Raw genomic sequence first — 17,945 nt, forward strand, 5'->3', positions numbered from 1 at the left:
GTCGGCATTAAGGGAATGGAAAAGATAAAGCACAGTCCCTTCCTTCACAGATCTTAAAGCACTGACTGACTAGCAGAAATAAATTAGCACATGAGTAACTTCATATAAGATGAGATGGAGCAAGAGTGGAAAAGGCAAAGAGGCATAGCAGCTCAAAGGAGGAGACATCTAAGACCGGGGCCATAAAAAAGTTCGAGAAGGCTGCACCTGGACAGGACCATAGAACATGAGGAAGATGTAGCTAACCCTTAGGATCTGATACTACGCTGGGAAGCAGGGGATGGCATTTTAGGCCTTAGCATGAGTACAGATGCAGAGAAGAGAAAAGACGGGACATGACGGGAAATTATAATTCATTGCTATAACGAATTATAATAATTTAATGACAGCTTAAAATCTAGAAGGAGGGGTAAGATCAACCTGGAAAAGTGGTCTGGGGCAGCTGGAGGCTGCCACCAAAGGAGAGTAGTACAGGGTGTCCGGGATGGTTTGGGGTGCAAGTGTCAGGATGCAGTCCCTTGGGAAGATTAAGACCCAGCTTTCATCGGTATGATGGCTTCTAATACTGACAGATATTGTGAAATCTTAACAACTTTAGTTAGCACACGTTCCCTGAGACACAATTTACAGGAATATTTATTTTAAAAGTAGTTTATTGCTAAGGAATAACTGTTTATTTTTTGTTATGTGACTACTCACGACATGGACATTCATGAGCTTAACAGAAAAAAAAATCTATAAAGCATACTCAAACTGTTATAACTACTTATGAATTCATTGTTTGCCGTATTTGTTTTTTGTTTTTTTTTTTTTGTTTTTGTTTTTGCTTTAGAATAACTTTTCAACGCACTAGCTACAGTAACTAAGGAAATAAAAATCCAACAACCTAAAATTACAACTGTTTGAAGAGATTCATGCTTTCAATGTACTGCTATTTTATTCTTTTATTCTGGACACTTCCTTGTTTCTGAATTCCTCTCCAAATGTTAGAAGCAATAACAAAATCTGCACTAAGTTTTGATAGAAGCTTAAAATGTAATTAGTATGTTTTGCAAATTTTAAGTCTTCATTTTCTGTAACATTTACCTTCCCTTAAAGCAAAGTACATTCTTTGAATACGTATTATTTCTGACATAATAAAGCAGTATATGATGAAATTGCAGTTTTCTTTATTGCAAAGGGAATGTTAGATATAAACTAGTTAGTTGCCTACGTGCTATAGTGACCACTCCTGAGACATGAGCTCTCCAATTTGGCAAAGGAAATTGCGCTCTCATTAATCAGAATTAAACTATTTGTAACCCTGAAAGTGAATATTTTAATCTTTATGAAATAATTTCTTAACAGATTTTTTTCTCCTCCAACTGACCACATGGACAGAAAAGATAAATAATTTTGCCAGTTGTTTATTACTTATAGATATCCTTGGCAAGGTTTCATTTAAAAAACAAAACAAAACAAAAAAACCTCTTCTTTCTCATTCCATGTCTTGGGCAATCAGGGATGCAGTAGTTGATATCTGTAAACATTCTCTGATTAGCCATTAACTGAAGATACAGAAGTAAAAGAAAAATATTTTAGAGGGAGAAAAGTCTAATAGTTCATGTTGACTCTAAGATACTGATGACAAAGGTGTGGGAATTACAAAGTATTTAGGGGTTTAACCTAAAATTTGTTTATACCCTTGATCTTCAGTTAACACTGTACTGATAAAAACGAGTTTGTTCAGGTCAAGAATATGTTGACATTCTCTTAAGAACATAGCTTAAAACCACAGAGCTGAAGCATAAAACAACTTGGACAAAGATAGCCAATCCAGCATAAAAATGGGAGTTGGTTGTGTCAGAAGAGATTAAGAGGCGCAGGCTGTCTGCTGAAGACAGTTGTCTTGCCATCAATGAAGGCAATTATTATCACTACAAGTTCCTTTTCTGATATATTATTTAAACTTTTGTCATATTATATTTAAAATGTTCCTTATTTATAAACTATTACATCATTTTCTTATCTGCAGTGTCCTTCTTGGATAACCACAAATTTGAAAACAGTCCAAAATCTTGTTCATGATTTCCTACAAGCATAGAAAGACTCGCTTACTGAATTTGGAGTTTGGAGAATGTGTCTGGGCTTTACTTTTACTTCCTTTTTAAATATAGATCGCTATTTTAAAAATATAAACATCCAATGGCATTCCCTCACACCGGCAGGACTCCTAAGACAGAAGATCTGCTTGGAGCATGAACATTTCACTCCCTCAGAAGGATGCCCCCAAAGCTGTGCTCCTTTATGGCCCAGGAGGCAGCATTATTAAATGCCTTATGACTTGACAGTTATCCTCTATTATTCCTGCTAAACCACACTTCCAAAAGATCATCCGAGAAATCTGGCAAACCACTGTAATGAAACTTGTAAATTGGATCCATTAAAAGCAATCCACAGTGTCCTGTGGGTGTGCATCCGACTGTTAATTACTGGGTAAATAATTTACATGCAATTTTATTCCGAAACTAGATATACATTATTTGTAGGCTATTTCTCAGAAGTACCAGTTCCAACCCAGAAACAAGTCAACGGAGGATTTCTAAATTATCCTTTGAAATTTCCACTGTCAAGGGTGGGAGGAGGAAGGAATAGTAACGGGAAGACTTGTCAGCGATTAGCCATCCATAAAAATGTTTTCCCCGCGCTCCTCCTTCCGATCACAATGCTGGCGTCAGTTAGTCTCCTGTATCTGTTCCCCACCTCGCCCCCCTCCCCTCTGCGGAGAGCTGGCACCGAATGGCAGGCGAAGGAAAAGACAAACACCCTAGCTCCCAACACAATCCAAGCGCTAGCCCGGAGACACTTGAACAACATTCCTAACTTTTTTTTTCTTCCCACTTCGCGTGCCTCAAAGGTAAGCAGAGTAAAAAAAGCCTATGAGACAGAAGGCCGGGGAGGCCAGCTGAGTCACAATTACTACCCCCACCCCGATTTCTCCACTGCGCCCCCCCCCCCAAGCTTTCGGCCACAACAAACGGTTACTCAGCTCTGAGTCTGGGTCTCCGCGGCGCCTGTCCTCGGTGCTCGACCCCCGCGCGGTGCCCAGCCCCGACGCCGGAGAGCTAGCGCGCATCCCTGCCCACGCCCTGGGCCACAGTGCCGCACGGCCCGCGCCCCCGCCGCGGGACCAGCATCCTCCTACAGGTCCCAGGTGCCCGCTGCCCGGGCGGCTGCGGGGACGGGGAGGGCGCGCGGCCAACTCTCCGGAGCTGTCCCCTCCAGCCCTACCCCACCCCGAACAGGCTCCGCCAAGGAATGCGGGGATGGGAGAGTACAAAGAACCAAGCCACACACCAAAGGGCCTCGGAGACTTCCCTCGGGGAAGAACAACTTAGACGCACAAGCACACACACACGCGCGCGCACTCGTCCAGCGCGCGCTGGGGAGGACATCTCTTACCTGTCCCCACGATGCCACTCATCCCTCCCCCCACCCCAGGTCCGGCTGCCCCCCCCAACCCCCTGCCGTGGGTCCCCAGCCGCCCGCTCCAAGCGCCGCGCACTCACTGCGTGGCTGCGCGCGCTCAGCGGCTGCAGGGCCCGGCGGCGGCGGGGACCGAGACAGCGGCGGCGGCGGCGGCGGCGGCGGCGGCCCCAGCCGGCGTCAGTCAGACTGGAGCCGCGAAGCCTCATCGCCCGTATTAGTGCGCCGACCTGGAAAGCGGCCAGGAGTCCTGCGCACGGGTCCGCCCCCGCCCGCCGCCGCGCGCCCTGGCCGCTCCGGGAGCCCGCGAGACTGGGGGAGCGCGGCCCGCCCCGCGGCCACGTGCGCGGAAACTTGCGGCGGGGGCGCTCGGCGCGGCCCTGCGCTGCCTCCCGGTCATCCTGCGGGACCCCAGGCTAGCCTCTGTGGGTGGCTAAGCCCCGCTGGCGGGCCGCGGTGGGGAGGCTCCCGCCAGCCGGGTCACCTCGCGTCTCTAGCTCTTATGCCACCCCTGAGATTTCTTGTGTCTGCCTGGAGCCTGAGGCCAAGGAGAGCTGTTACCAGAGCAAGAGATACTGGATCAACAAATCGGTTTGAACCGGCCCCCCTACCCCCCGCCCCAGGCATTATTTCTGACACGTTTCTGGGCCCTGATGGTTACTGTTACTTGCCATTTATTGCTTACTAGCTTTTCAGGCTAAAGGGATCCTTACACCCATCAGCTGCACCAGGGCAACTGGTTTGCACTGGCTTGGGCAGAAGAAAATCTAATCACTGTGAGTGGTGAGTGGTGGTAAAAACTAGTCATGTAATTATGTGGATCGTCACTTCTTTATGTGTATTTATTTGTTTGCTTAACAGACTAACATATAATACATAGTATTATCTAATCTAATAAAGATAGAACCTTAGGGGCGCTGAACAAAGTTAATGTACAAACTTCTTGCCTCAGAGCCTGGCTACCCCCTAGATAGCCTGCTTTTTGAGGTCACTTGTGGACTCCTAGAACTCACTCAGAATACATTTAGGCAGTGCCACCAACATACTGATGGCCTTTGATTCCCCATCACCTAGTTCCTCTTCATGGAAAAGGCATTTAACAGCAGAGGCAAAGGTAGCATTAAGCGACAAGAGGACAGTATTCCCTTTGCTCCTGTGTATAGGAAAGTTGGTCCTCCATGTAATGTAAATGCAAGGCTTTGAATTTACCTGCTTGTTTCTAGTTCTCAAAGCACTGCACTTTCTTCCCTCAGCAGATACCATTTTTGCATTACCATACTGTTGTGGTTGAGCAATGACCTTGTTTAAAACAGCGTTTGTGGGGGCGCCTGGGTGGCTCAGTGGGTTAAAGCCTCTGCCTTCGGCTCAGGTCATGATCCCAGGATCCTGGGATCAAGCCCCAGGGAGCCTGCTTCCTCCTTTCTCTCTGCTTGCCTCTCTGCCTCGTTGTGATTTCTGTCTGTCAAATAAAATAAAATATTTAAAAAAAAAAAAACAGCATTTGTGGTTAAACCTTAAACCTGAGTTTAAGTCCTCATTTTATACCTGGCCCATTTACCTCTATCTCTGCCCCAGGCTGGGTGTTAAGTTTGAAAATGCTGTGGGCGTGCAACACCAGGAGACATTTGGACAGCTAAAAACTACAGGTTACACTTGATGAGCACTTTATGGCAAGTAAACTAATTAGATCCTCAGGACTACTGACCTTGTGGCTCACGTTGTTTTTTGTTTTGTTTTCAATGTTACTGAGAAAAGAAATGGCCCAGTCACTATTTCAGTTTCCGTATGTGCATTAGACAATGCAGAGGACACAATGCAGAGCTAGAAATTATAACCTCCGCAATGCTAGCTCATGCTTCTGGCATGGAGTCTTTTTAAGTTCACAGAATTCTCTTGGCTCTTGGCAGGACTTGGATTTGCAGATTCTTTGAGTGTGTGTAGTCTGCTTTTTCTGTACATTTTCATTTACATACCAAGAAATTTTGGCACCTAAAAGCCTGTCCCTTATACAATTCCTATCATTTATTTCTGAAACCTAATATAGAAAGTTAATTTATGGGGCGCCTGGGTGGCTCAGTGGGTTGAGCCTCCGCCTTCAGCTCGGGTGGTGATCTCGGGGTGGGTACTGGGGTCAAGCCCTGCATCACATCACGGGCTTTCTGCTCAGCGGGGAGCCTGCTTCCCGCCCCCCCCCCCCCCCGCCTACTTGTGATCTCTCTCTGTCAAATAAATAAATAAATAATTTTAAAAAACCAAGAAAGTTAATCTATTATATATAAGAACAGTAACATCTGGTGAGTTCCAAGGAGAAAAGGCCCACTCCAGGAAAGAAGGCTCAATGTTGGACACTCCATTTTTCAGAAGCTGACTATCCGTGTAATTGGAAATCCAGACTCTGCTAGATTTTTTCCTTCTTGGTTTCTTGATTAGCTGGCTAGAACTTTCACCAGAAAACTATGTGATGGGAATCATAGGATGGGTGAGACTCAGTCACAGGTTGTGATTTAGTGGAATATCCAGTAAAATGTTGGTTCAAGACCTGAAAACCATGTTGAAACTAAGCTCCCCGTTTTCTGAACTGCAAGGGCTTGACGCAACGTGAGCTCCCACTGCAGCCTAGCACAGGGATAGGAGGAGGAGGAGTCCTTTTCAAGTGTTAAGATGCTAAGCATACGATGTGATTGTGACAAAGGCTGTAGTAATCCATGCACACAAAGATTCCACTTTGTTCATCTGCTGTACCTGATGTCTGATCTAGCATTATAGTGGTCCTACTCAGAGCCATAACTAGGAATTGTTGCCTACACACCCCTCCCACTTCTAGTTTCTTTTATACATTTCATCTGCAATTCTGTCCTAACTCTGCACTTTTTCTGACTCCACTTTGAACTTTTTTTCAAGCCATCATTCAGTCCATAGCCAGTTTTAAACACTTTCCTGAGCACAGGTGCCTGGACTAATCACATGGACACAGAGCATTGGTCCTAAAGAAAGTAGGTCTCACTAGGAAAGACACACATATCAATGATTATCATACAGTAACCCTGTGTGTCATTTAGGGGTGAAGACACAAGGGAGGTGTCAGGGAGTCTCCACGGAAGTGAAATTTCAGCTACATCTTGAGAAGTGAGTATGAATGAGCACTAGCTCATAGTCAAAGAGCCCCCATATGCACAGTCTTGGGGGATGCAGCTCGGTAGGAGCTGTCTTTGCAGCAGAATGCAGCTGCATTGGAAAGGCTGCCCAGAATGCCTACTATGTGCAGAATAGTAGGTCTACATATGAAAACCTCAGTGTTCCTAAGAGAATGGTCAAACTTGTTGGATAAATAGGAAAAATAATGTTAGTAGATCAGATGAGTTCGGGAGATTCAGGGTGGTATGGCCGTAGACAGAATAATATTGTTAGTTAGGAATATCACCAAATAAGTATTCTGGGATTGCAACAAGGGAGTCCTAAAGCATCTTGATTTGGTGGTGAAGAGTGAAATCTATCTCCTGTTGTGAGCTTCTCCCTGCAAGGACCAGGTTAGGCTTTATGCATGTCCCCTTGTTTCATCCTCATGACATCTCAGGATGAGAACTATTATCCCATTTTGTGGTTGAGGAAACTGAGGCATAACCAAATGTCCCCAAGTGTCTGACTCAGAATTCACGTGCCAGTCTGCCTGACTCCAAAGCACAGATATTTAACCACTATACCTCGGGGCGCCTGGGTGGCTCAGTGGGTTAAAGCCTCTGCCTTCAGCTCAGGTCATGATCCCAGGGTCCTGGGATCGAGCCCCATATCGGGCTCTCTGCTCTGCGGGAAGCCTGCTTTCTCCTCTCTCTCTGCCTGCTTGTGATCCATGTCTGTCAAATAAATAAATAAAATCTTTTAAAAAAAATCTGTATACCTTTAACTACTACACCTCATGTCTTCCTGGAACTTGAAGTTGAATTGAAAAGTGATCTAATTCATCTCAAGTTGTTACTTAATAACATGTTCTTTAGGGACTAGAAGAGACTGAATTTTTTTTTTTAATCTTCTTTACCATTTTAAGTATACAGTTTAGCAGAGTTAAGTATATTCACATTGTTGTACAACAGAACTTTAGAACTCTACATTTTGCAAAATTGATCATTCCTAACCATTAAGTACTGTTTCCCCTCTTCAATCCCCCCACCCAGCCCTTGGCAACCACTTTTCTACCTCCTATTTCAAGGATTTTGACTATTTCAGATACTGCATATAAGTGGTATTATATTGTATTTGTCTTTCTGAGACTGGTGTAGTCACTTAGCATAAGTTCCTCAAGGTTCATCCACGCTGTAGGACAGGTTTTCCTTCTGTAGGTCTCCATAATATTCCATTGTATGGATATACCACATCTTCTTTACCCGGTTTATCAATCAGTGGACACTTGGGTGGCTTCCTCCTGGTTAATGTGAAAAATGCTGCAGTGAACATGGGTGTGCAAATACCTATTTTACTTATTTTTTAAAGATTTATTTTTTATTTATTTGACAGAGAGAGAGATCACAAGTAGGCAGAGAGGCAGGCAGAGAGAGAGGTGGAAGCAGGCTCCCTGCAGAGCAGAGAGCCCAATGCGGGGCTCAATCCCAGAACCCTGAGATCATGACCTGAACTGAAGGCAGTGGCTTAACCCACTGAGCCGGCACCCCTGCAAATACCTCTTTTAAATCCTGTTTTGAATTCTTTGGATTCTTTTGGGTATATACCCAGACGTGGGACTGCTGGATCATATGGTAATTCTGTTTTTTTTTTTTTTTAAGATTTTATTTATTTATTTGACAGAGAGAGATCACAAGTAGATAGAGAGGCAGGCAGAGAGAGTGAGAGGGAAGCAGGCTCCCTGCTGAGCAGAGAGCCCGACGCGGGACTCAATCCTAGGACCCTGAGATCATGACCTGAGCCGAAGGCAGCGGCTTAACCCACTGAGCCACCCAGGAGCCCGGTAATTCTGTTTTTAATTTTTGAGGAAACACCATATTGTTTTCCATTTGGCTGCACCATTTTACATTCCCACCAACAATACACAACAACAATTCAATTTCTCTGCATCCTTGCCAATACTTGTTACTTTCTTTTCTTTGAATAATGGCAATCTTGGGATGCCTGAGTGGTTCAGTTGGTTAAGCGGCTGCCTTCAGCTCTGGTCATGATTCCAGTGTCCTGGGATCGAGTCCCACATCGGGCTCCTTGCTTGATAGGGAGCCTGCTTCTCCTTCTGCCTCTGCCTGTGCGTGCTCTCTTTCTCTCTCTCTCTGACAAATAAATAAATAAAATCTTTAAAAAAATTTTATTGATTTATTTGACAGACAGAGATCACAAGTAGGCAGAGAGGCAGGCAGAGAGAGAGGAAGGGAAGCAGGTTCCCCACTGAGCAGAGAGCCTGACTCGGGGCTCTATCCCAGGACCCTGGGATCATGACCTGAGCTGAAGGCAGAGGCTTTAACCCACTGAGCCACGCAGGTGCCCCAATAAATAAAATCTTAAAAAAAAATGGCCATCTTAATGAGTATGATGTGATAGGCTTATTGGAATTTTGATTTGTCTTGCTCTTAATTTTAGTAATGTTCAATATCTTTTCGTATGCTTGTTGGCCATTTGTGCATCTTCTTTGGGGAATCATTTATTCTTTTGACCATTTTTTAAAAAAGCTATTTGTTTTTTTTTCCCAGTGGGTTGTGGGAGTTCCTTATATAATTTGCAAATATTTTCTCCCCTTCTGTAGTTTGTGCTTGCGCTCCTTTGATGAACAGAAATTTTTAAGTTTGATGTAGTCACATTTGTCTATTTTGCTTTTGTTGTCTGTATTTTCAGTGTCCATATGTTAGTCCCCACTGCTAGTATATATAAGTAAATTGATAATGATATGTTTATCTTCTATCCTGTGACCTTGTTGAACTCACTTGTTAGTTCTTGGATTTTTTTTTCTTTTTTTAAAAGATTCATTGGGATTTTTTTTATGTAAACAATGACTCATGTCATCTACAAATATGGACAGTTTTATTTTATGTAAACAATGACTCATGTCATCTACGAATACGGATAGTTTTATTTCCTACTTTCTCACCTATATCCTTTTTCCCTTTTTCTTGCCTTACTGCGTTGATTAGAACTTGCAGGAATTTTGATAACAAAAATGTTAGATCTTTTTATAGTTTTATAGGTTCCTGAGGCTTTTAATTTTCTTTCTTTCTTCCTTTTTTTTTTTTTTTTTTTGATCAGATTGAAAATTTCTATTTATCTTTCAGGTCTCTGACTCTTTCCTTCATCACCTTCATTCTACTGTTAAGCCATCCATGAGATTTTTATTTTAGTTATTATATTTTTCAATTCTGAAATTTCCATTTAGTTTTTGAGATCTTCTTTTTCTTTACTGAGATTTTTCTTTTGTTTTCTTTTCTTTTTTCTCTTTCTTTATTTTTTTCCCCTAAGGCTTTTTGTTTTTTCATTCATTTCAACCATGCTTATAATTGCATTGTAGCATTTTTAGGATGGCTGCTTTAAAATCATTGTCAGATAATTCTCATATTTCTGTATTCTCAGTGTTGGCATCTACTGATTGTTTTTATTCAAGTTGAGATTCTTCTGGTTCTTGTTTTGACGTTTGATTTTCTCTTGAAACCCGGACTTTTTTTTTTTTTAATTTTTTCTTAGACTCTGGATCTCATTTAACATTTAAACCTTTCATATTAAATAGCTTTTTTTTAAAAATATTTTTTATTTATTTGACAGAGAGAAATCACAACTAGGCAGAGAGGCAGGCAGAGAGAGAGGAGGAAGCAGGCTCCCTGCAGAGCAGAGAGCCTGATGTGGGGCTCGATCCCAGGACTCTGGGATCATGACCTGAGCTGAAGGCAGAGGCTTTAACCCACTGAGCCACCCAGGCGCCCCAATATTAAATAGCTTTTTCTGACACTACTCCAGCAAGGGAAGAGGGAGCATGTCTGTCTTGTTATATTCTCAGGAGGAGGTTTAACTACAGATTCCACACTTGGCCCCTATAGATACCAAAAGGAAAGGGAGGCTATTATTACTGTTCGAAGGATGGGAGTTCTGGCTACATGGTCTTCATTGTGACTGTGGTAAAGGTGACTTTGTTACTGCTAGACTACCAGAGGAAATGAGGCCTCCTTTGACACCATCTCATTGTGGTGGTGGTGGTGGGAAGGTGAAACAACTTGTTACCCAGTAAGGAGGGGATGGGAGTGAAAGAGAGGATCCCGTGGCGGTCTCCCCTAATGTCCAAGGGCAGAGGACACATTACTGGCTGGTGGGAACGTAAGTCCTGCTCCCTACTTGGCCTTCTCTGACTCACCCTGCTAAGGGTGTTCAGGTGCCTTATTACGGCATCATGAGGGTACCAGTCTCAGCTCCCCGTTCAGCCTTTGCTATTGTCAACAAGGGTGGGGCCACCACTTTTTTCTGTAGTGTTTGATTGGAATGGAGCAGTTACTGTCTGAAGGTTTTTTGTTTTGCTGATCTTGCTCCTTACATGGTCCTTTGGCAAGAGAGAATACATTTTAGGGACTTTTTTTGTGTGTGTGTGCCCATCAGCATTTTTAGGCGACTGCTTCACCTACAAGTCTGGGATATATGAGACAGAAAGAGAAGCCAAGGAAGTCACCACCATGTCCTTCCATATGTCTCAAGGTCCCTAGACAGTCTACCTTCTTTTTGCGCCTTTCAGAGTTTACTTATGTTTCTTTTATATAGTCTGGCGGTATTATCTGTACTTAGCAAGAGAGATAGATTAAGTCATTTACTCCACCTTTCCAGAAGTGGGAGTATTTAATTTTTTTTTTGGTCATGGAATAATTATCCTGATTTAACTGGTCCTTCCACTAAAATTTTCAAGAAAATATTTCTTTAGATCTCAAGGAATACAGGGAAAATTGTGAGTAGGACTGCTATTCTAAGTTTATTTCAGAAGAATGACAAAGAGCAAAAGGAACTGAGAGGATATAAACTACCTTCCCAGGAGGAGATATTATTACTTCCGTCAAAGTTGTACATCGTGCATAGAAAGTCCCATAGAAATATAATAATTTAGGGAAAATTCTAATTTTGAATGGCAAGGATTTAAGTTTTCCATGGAACATATCTGGCCCCTTGATTTTGCATTATTTGAATTGCTATTAAATGCTTCATATTTTCTTTCCAAGTTGACTGTTTGAGGGTAGACAAATCTTAAATGTGGTACTGCAATTGATTTTCTCCTAATTGTATAATAAATCTGTCCAACAATTCTTAAAAGCCAGGCATTCAATATGTATGTACTTAGTGAGCAAATGATAGAATGAACAAGTGATTTATAAAAGATATATATATATACATATATATATATGTATATATATATATCTTTTTAAAAAAGATTTATGTAATTATTTGAGAGCGAGCACAGTGGGAGGGGCAGAGAGGAGAAGAGAGAATCCCACTCAGACTCCCCGCTGGTCCCAGGACCCTGAGATCATTACCCGAGCCAAAACCAAGAGCTAGATGCTCAACCAGCTGCACCCCGCAGGCACCGCAAATGTTACTTTTTTCTGAAAACGTGACAATTGTAAATATTGTTACTTTAAGGACTTGTACTTTCTCTTCATTTTTATTTTGGAGGATTCAAATTTAAATTCATGCCACTGTTTGGTTGGGGCATGTTTGTGGGCACTATGCCTTTTGCAGGCCTAGTTTTACTGTCCTTGTTCTCTTAGTGGAATGAGTTACGTTGACAATCACCTGCCCTCTACCTTCATTACAGACACACACACACAGATACACACACGCACACGCAGGTACACATTATCTTGTTAGTGTCAACATTCATGGGTCAGAGAGGTAGTGTACATAACTTCATTTCCCAGGAGTATTTCTGAGGTGTATTGTGATACTTTTCAGATAAAGATCACTGCTGTCACTCTTGGTCCTTTCTCTGCCCTCTGTCCTTTCTGTAGGACTGTCTACCTTCTGATGTCATACTGTAAGCAGGCTTCTGCTGATTACCATGGGAGCCCTTGCTCATCAGATCCCCATCCGACCCTCCTAGGTGGGGGAAGTTGCCCACAGCCTCTGCAGAAGCTGCAGTGAGGTTTAAACCTGCTGCTGGGTGCCTGACTTTTCATTGGGATTCCTAGAGGCCGTGGGTCAAGATAATTCCCTGGCATTCCCACTTGGAAAATGAATAGTTTCTCCAAAGAAATGGCATTGCAAATCATGGTCAGGTATTATTACTACAGAGAGATCTCTCTCTGTCAAATAAATAAATAAAATCTTTAAAAAAAAAAAAAAGCCCCTATATATCTGTAATATCTATATCTGTCTATATTGTATAAAGAAAGAATGTTTAGATGGGATCAGATCTGTAAAGATACTGCTTTTTTGTGACCATCCAAATACTACCTAGAGTTTTTTGGTTTGTTTTTTTTTTTGAAGATTTTATTTATTTATTTGACAGAGATCACAAGTAGGCAGAGCAGCAGGCAGAGAGAGAGGGAAGCAGGCTCCCTGCTGAGCCGAGAGCCCGATGAGGGGCTCCATCCCAGGACCCTGAGATCATGACCTTAGCTGAAGGCAGACGTTTAACACACTGAACCACCCAGGTGCCCCACTACCTAGAGTTTTATTCAAAATCAGTGAATTACAAATGTATCACTTCATAGAGTCCTTTATTAGGTTAACATAATGAAATCATAAATTTGTCGATTTGATGGATTTCGACATTGCACAAAAACAGAGCAGCCTACTAGGCGGCTACTTCAGGGGGTTTAGCTGACAATAAAGTGGATAAACGCATTTCTGTAATTTTTTTTTTTTTTTTGACAAGTGAATCGAAATGGTGGCATTATCTAACCATTTTGGAAGACTTTATTGAACAATCACAATTTAGGATGCTTTGTGACACACACATAAATGAAAAGGCAAGGTTTCTGCTCTTAAGGAAATTATAACTGAAAAAAGAAGATGGAAAATAGAAGTGAAGAATCAACCATGAATGGTGGAAGTAAATAACAATGGAGAGACGTGGAATTACTGATTAACCAGATGTAAATTCATGTCAAACTCCGTATTAAACATTCTGTAAGAACAAGTCAGAAGGTAAAAAATAAATGGCCAAGTTGTCCGATTGTAATGAGCTTATCCTCTCAGTTTTAATCATGATCATGTCCCATGATCCTTTATATTTCCTGTTTTTTATTTAGAAGTACAACTATTGGCTACTTGTGGGACCTTGGGCCCAATCTATTTATTACTTTCTGAAATGTGGGTAATTATTCCTATAAGATAGATTTGTTTGACCAGACTAAGCTAATACATGTAAAAAGTAGTTGGTATTTTTCACTTCTGCTATGGCTGCTTGTTATTTTGTTGGCAGGCTCTGTGATGTCAACAAAAACCACATTCTCTCTTACAGAGTGCCTCAGAGTCTACACTATGCTGTTAACCTAGGTGAATATGGGCTTAGAAAGGTAAATTGGTATCAAGGATATCAGAACGCTTTCTTAATCGTGTTTGTGAATGAACTACATAAAAGTATTGATGCTTCCCTCTCAAAATTTCTATGTGCTTTAAACATGCATTTTTTCCACTAGGTTGCAAAGAGCAACACAACATACCTCAGCTATATCATGGGTTTGGTTCCAAACCACTGCAATAAAGCAAATATTGCAATAAGATGAGTCAAATGAATTTTTTTGTTCCCCATTGTAATAGTTATGTTTACCCTATTCTGTGGTCTGTTAAGTGTGTAACAGCATTGTATCTTAAAAAAAACAACACCTTAATTAAAAATTATTTCATTGTTAAGAAATGGTAACCATCATCTGAGCTTTCAGTGAATAATAATCCCTGATTACAGATCATCATAATAATGACAAATTTTGAAATATTATAATTACCAAAATGTGACAGGCATGGATGGAACAAATGCTGTTGAAAAAGTGGCACTGAGACTTGCTCAACACAGGGTGACCAAAGCTTTCATTTGTAAAAAAAAAACCAAGGTATGCCTACAAATTATTTTTGTTTATTACAGTTTCATGAAGGATCTTATTTTTGGTTTAGGCTTGTACTTTAAACTCTTTAATGCTCATATCATTCTTCTCCTTTTCGCTTGCTATCATTTCTACTTGCATAAGGCTTGCTTTGTTCTCTTCGCTTAGGGAGTTTAATGCTCTTAAAATCTGGTAGTAAATGGAGTTTGTTTATTCACTTAATCAGCAGTCACTGTCTACTATAGCCTAAGCACTGTGCTGGGGATACTAAGCTAAGAACTGGTTTCTGTTTTCAAGGAACTTAGTCTCCTGCAGATGTGATCATAGCACTGTTGTTGAAACTTCTGGGGAGGAGACATTTTTCAGCTTATTTACTTTTTTACTTAAGTCTTGTCTTTAATTTAATTTATTTACTTATTTATTTTTAAAAAAGATTTATTTATTTGACAGAGATCACAAGCAGGCAGAGAGGCAGGCAGAGAGAGAGGAAGGGAAGCAGGCTCCCCGCCGAGCAGAGAGCCTGATATGGGGCTCGATCCCAGGACCCCGGGATCACAACCTGAGCTGAAGGCAGAGGCTTTAACCCACTGAGCCACCCAGGCGCCCCTATTTTAAAGATTTTGTTTTTTGAGAGAGAGTGAATGAGAGAGAGAGAAAACACAAGCCGTGGGAGAGGCAGAGGGAGAGAGCCTGATGCGGGGCTCAATCCCAGGACTCTGGGATTATGACCTAAACGGAAGGCAGATACTTAATCAACTGAGCTACCCAGGCGCCCCTAAGCCTTGTCTTTAAAATGTTTTATTTAGTGTACTTCTGAAACTTTCTACTCCGATATCTCCAATTTTCAGTTTCAGAAACTGAAGTAACATAATCATTAGAGTGTAGGTTTTGGACCCAGACTACAGGAGCTAGAATCATGACTCCACTGTTTCTTAGCTATGTGACCTTGGTAAGTAACCACTTTATGCCTGTTTCCTCTTCGATTATGAAAAGTGAGTGAAGGGATGCCTGGGTAGCTTAGTCGGTTAAGTGCCTGCCTTCGGCTCCAGTCATGATCCCAGGGTCCCGGGATCAAGTCTCACACTGGGCTCCTTGCTTGGCAGGGAGCCTCCTTCTCCCTCTGCCTGCTGCTTCCCCTTCCTGTGCTTTCTCTCTCTCTCTCACTCTGACAAAAAATAAATAAAATCTTTAACAAAAAATAAAAGTGAATCATTATATACCAAGTGCTTAGAACAGTAGCCGGCATACAGTAAGCATTCAAGAAATGCTAGATACTATTATTAGTTTCTCTGAAACATCAGAAAGTCTAATTGTGAATTTTAGGGGTAAATGACAATTGCTATTCACTCATCTTTGTAGTAACTCAAAAACACAGGCTTCTGATATTAAGTGTAAATATTTATTAATATTACAAAACTCTCTTTCTTTTAAGTAAGCTGTACACCAAGTGTGGGGCTCAAACTCACAACCCCAAGATCAAGAATCACATACTCTACTAATTGAACCAGTGAGGCACCTCCAAAACTTTCTCTTCTTAATAAAGTATTTCCAGTTTCTAATAACATGAACTCAAGAGCAAGGCATTGCCCAGAGGTAAGAGAATAAGTGCATCTGTCAGTAAAACTGGGAAGGAGAGAAATAAGACTATGTAAGAAAGTGGATGCTTTGGTGACAAAACCTGTATCCTTTCCTTAACATGTAATTTCCTAGAATTGAAGAAGTTGAAATATGGATTTAATACTGATAAATTCACATATATTTAAACATATGCTAATTCGATTTTTAAACCTCTGAGCACAGAGACATGATTGTGGTTTATATTTACTTAAGTTCATGAGAATTATGTAGGTACTTAGAGCAGGAATAATTGATTCTCTCTTCTGTTTAAAAGTTGCATTTCTCAGAATTATAACGACAATTGATCTGAATAAACAAAATTGCCAAAGCAAAAGAATATCTGACTTTGTTACAAATACCTTTAATGTTTTTGGTCCAAAGGGGGTATCAGCATTTTTAGTTATGGCAGTTAATTCTTTAAAATTACCAAAAGGCAGACAATGGCATACATTTATTCCAGGTTTATTTAAAATTTTAATTTCAAATGAAATGTGTGACACTGATACATAAGAATACAAAGATGGGAAATAACCTAATTCATCTTCTTGGTTTGTTCAAGCCTCCAGGCACCAGTTAAATATCGAAGTCGTATAAAAAGTAGGTCCTTGCCCATTTGTAGCCAGCTCCAAAATGGAACTAACTTAGAACCTATGATTTAAAAATAATTAAAAATGAATTAACTTAAGTAAACTCTGGAGAAAATATATCAGTTTAAAATTATATTTTAGAAGTGCGTCTACATGACATTTGTGATTTTCTAGTCACCTTATTTTTAAAATTATGTATGCATATATGCATGTATTTATGTATATATACATTTACTTCCATTGGTACATTTTAAAAAGGATTTTTTAGGACAAATTTTCATGTTTTACATGCTACTTTTCAGTCTCATGTACTGCAGAGAAGCAGGTACATTTCCACATATAATATAAATCAATAATCCATATAAATCAGTAATCCCAGATAAAAACCCAGTTTTTATTGTAATTCCACCAAAGACTCTCAATCAGCTAAAACAAATATGATCTTAGCTTAGGACATCTTCTTGTCCAGTGGTTGCCAAATGGCAGCGTGACACGTCCAGCTGACTACAGGAGATCTGCCTCCTGGAGCATGTTTTAAAAGCTTGCATGCCTTGATTTTATCCCATGGAGCTGTTTTTTATATTAAGTCAAGAGGAGAGACTGCAGGTCACGGTAACTGGGGTGCTAGATGGTAATGAGTCATGGCTGATATCAAAGTACTAATCACTGACAATTTTCTAGATTTAAGCCCAAATACTCTAGCTTCTTCCTTCCCCCGCACTTTACTGAGATATAATTGACAAATAAAATTGAAATATATTTAAAGTACAGAATGTATCTGATATATATATATACATATACATGTATATATTTATATATACGTACTGTAAAATGATTACCATCGTCAAGTTAATTAACACATCTACCTTAATTTTATTTGAATCATTTACAAAAGAATTAAACATCTTCAAGGCTGAATTTAGTGGTTTCTCTAATGACAACAAAAACAAAACATCTTGCAAGTTAAATGAAACTGGAAAGGATCTAAATTGTGGAGATTTCAGATGGCTCTATTATAGGGACTGAGGGTATACGGCCAAAGATTCTGGGAATGACTAACACGGAACCACTTACTGAGTGCCCGTTAATGAAAAGTAATACACAACTATCTCCGAAATGCACATGAGCAAATGTTGTAAATATGAAACACATTTTTTACTTTTTCCCACTTCAACTTCCCACAGAGTCTATGCTGAGCATAGATCAACACAGATCAACATAGTAGATCCTTAAAAATCTGAGCAATCCTTTACTGGCTTTTTAATCCCCTTTGATCCAG

General features: G+C 40.9%; 2 protein-coding genes across 3 annotated transcripts in view; both read right to left on the reverse strand.

Moving 5' to 3' along the window:
• The window catches only part of SMAD9 (SMAD family member 9), a 74,919-nt gene extending 71,218 nt beyond the window's left edge, over positions 1-3,701 (reverse strand). The window contains exon 1 of one of the 2 annotated variants that reach the window (XM_045978142.1): positions 3,549-3,701. The gene's annotated coding sequence lies outside the window, so the exon portion shown is untranslated. Of the gene's footprint in view, positions 1-3,441; positions 3,470-3,548 lie in introns of those variants that run through there. The other variant, XM_045978144.1, reaches the window with a different exon arrangement.
• Positions 3,702-15,878: 12,177 nt separating this feature from the next.
• Positions 15,879-17,945, reverse strand: part of ALG5 (ALG5 dolichyl-phosphate beta-glucosyltransferase) — a 39,429-nt gene continuing 37,362 nt past the window's right edge. Inside the window, exon 10 of the mRNA XM_045978455.1 lies at positions 15,879-16,727. Coding sequence (XP_045834411.1) covers positions 16,612-16,727 — 116 coding nt within the window. The 3' untranslated portion in view covers positions 15,879-16,611. The remainder of the gene's footprint in view (positions 16,728-17,945) is intronic.

This window comes from Meles meles, chromosome 14 (assembly GCF_922984935.1).
Source record: "Meles meles chromosome 14, mMelMel3.1 paternal haplotype, whole genome shotgun sequence".
Classification (NCBI taxonomy): Eukaryota; Metazoa; Chordata; class Mammalia; order Carnivora; family Mustelidae; genus Meles; species Meles meles.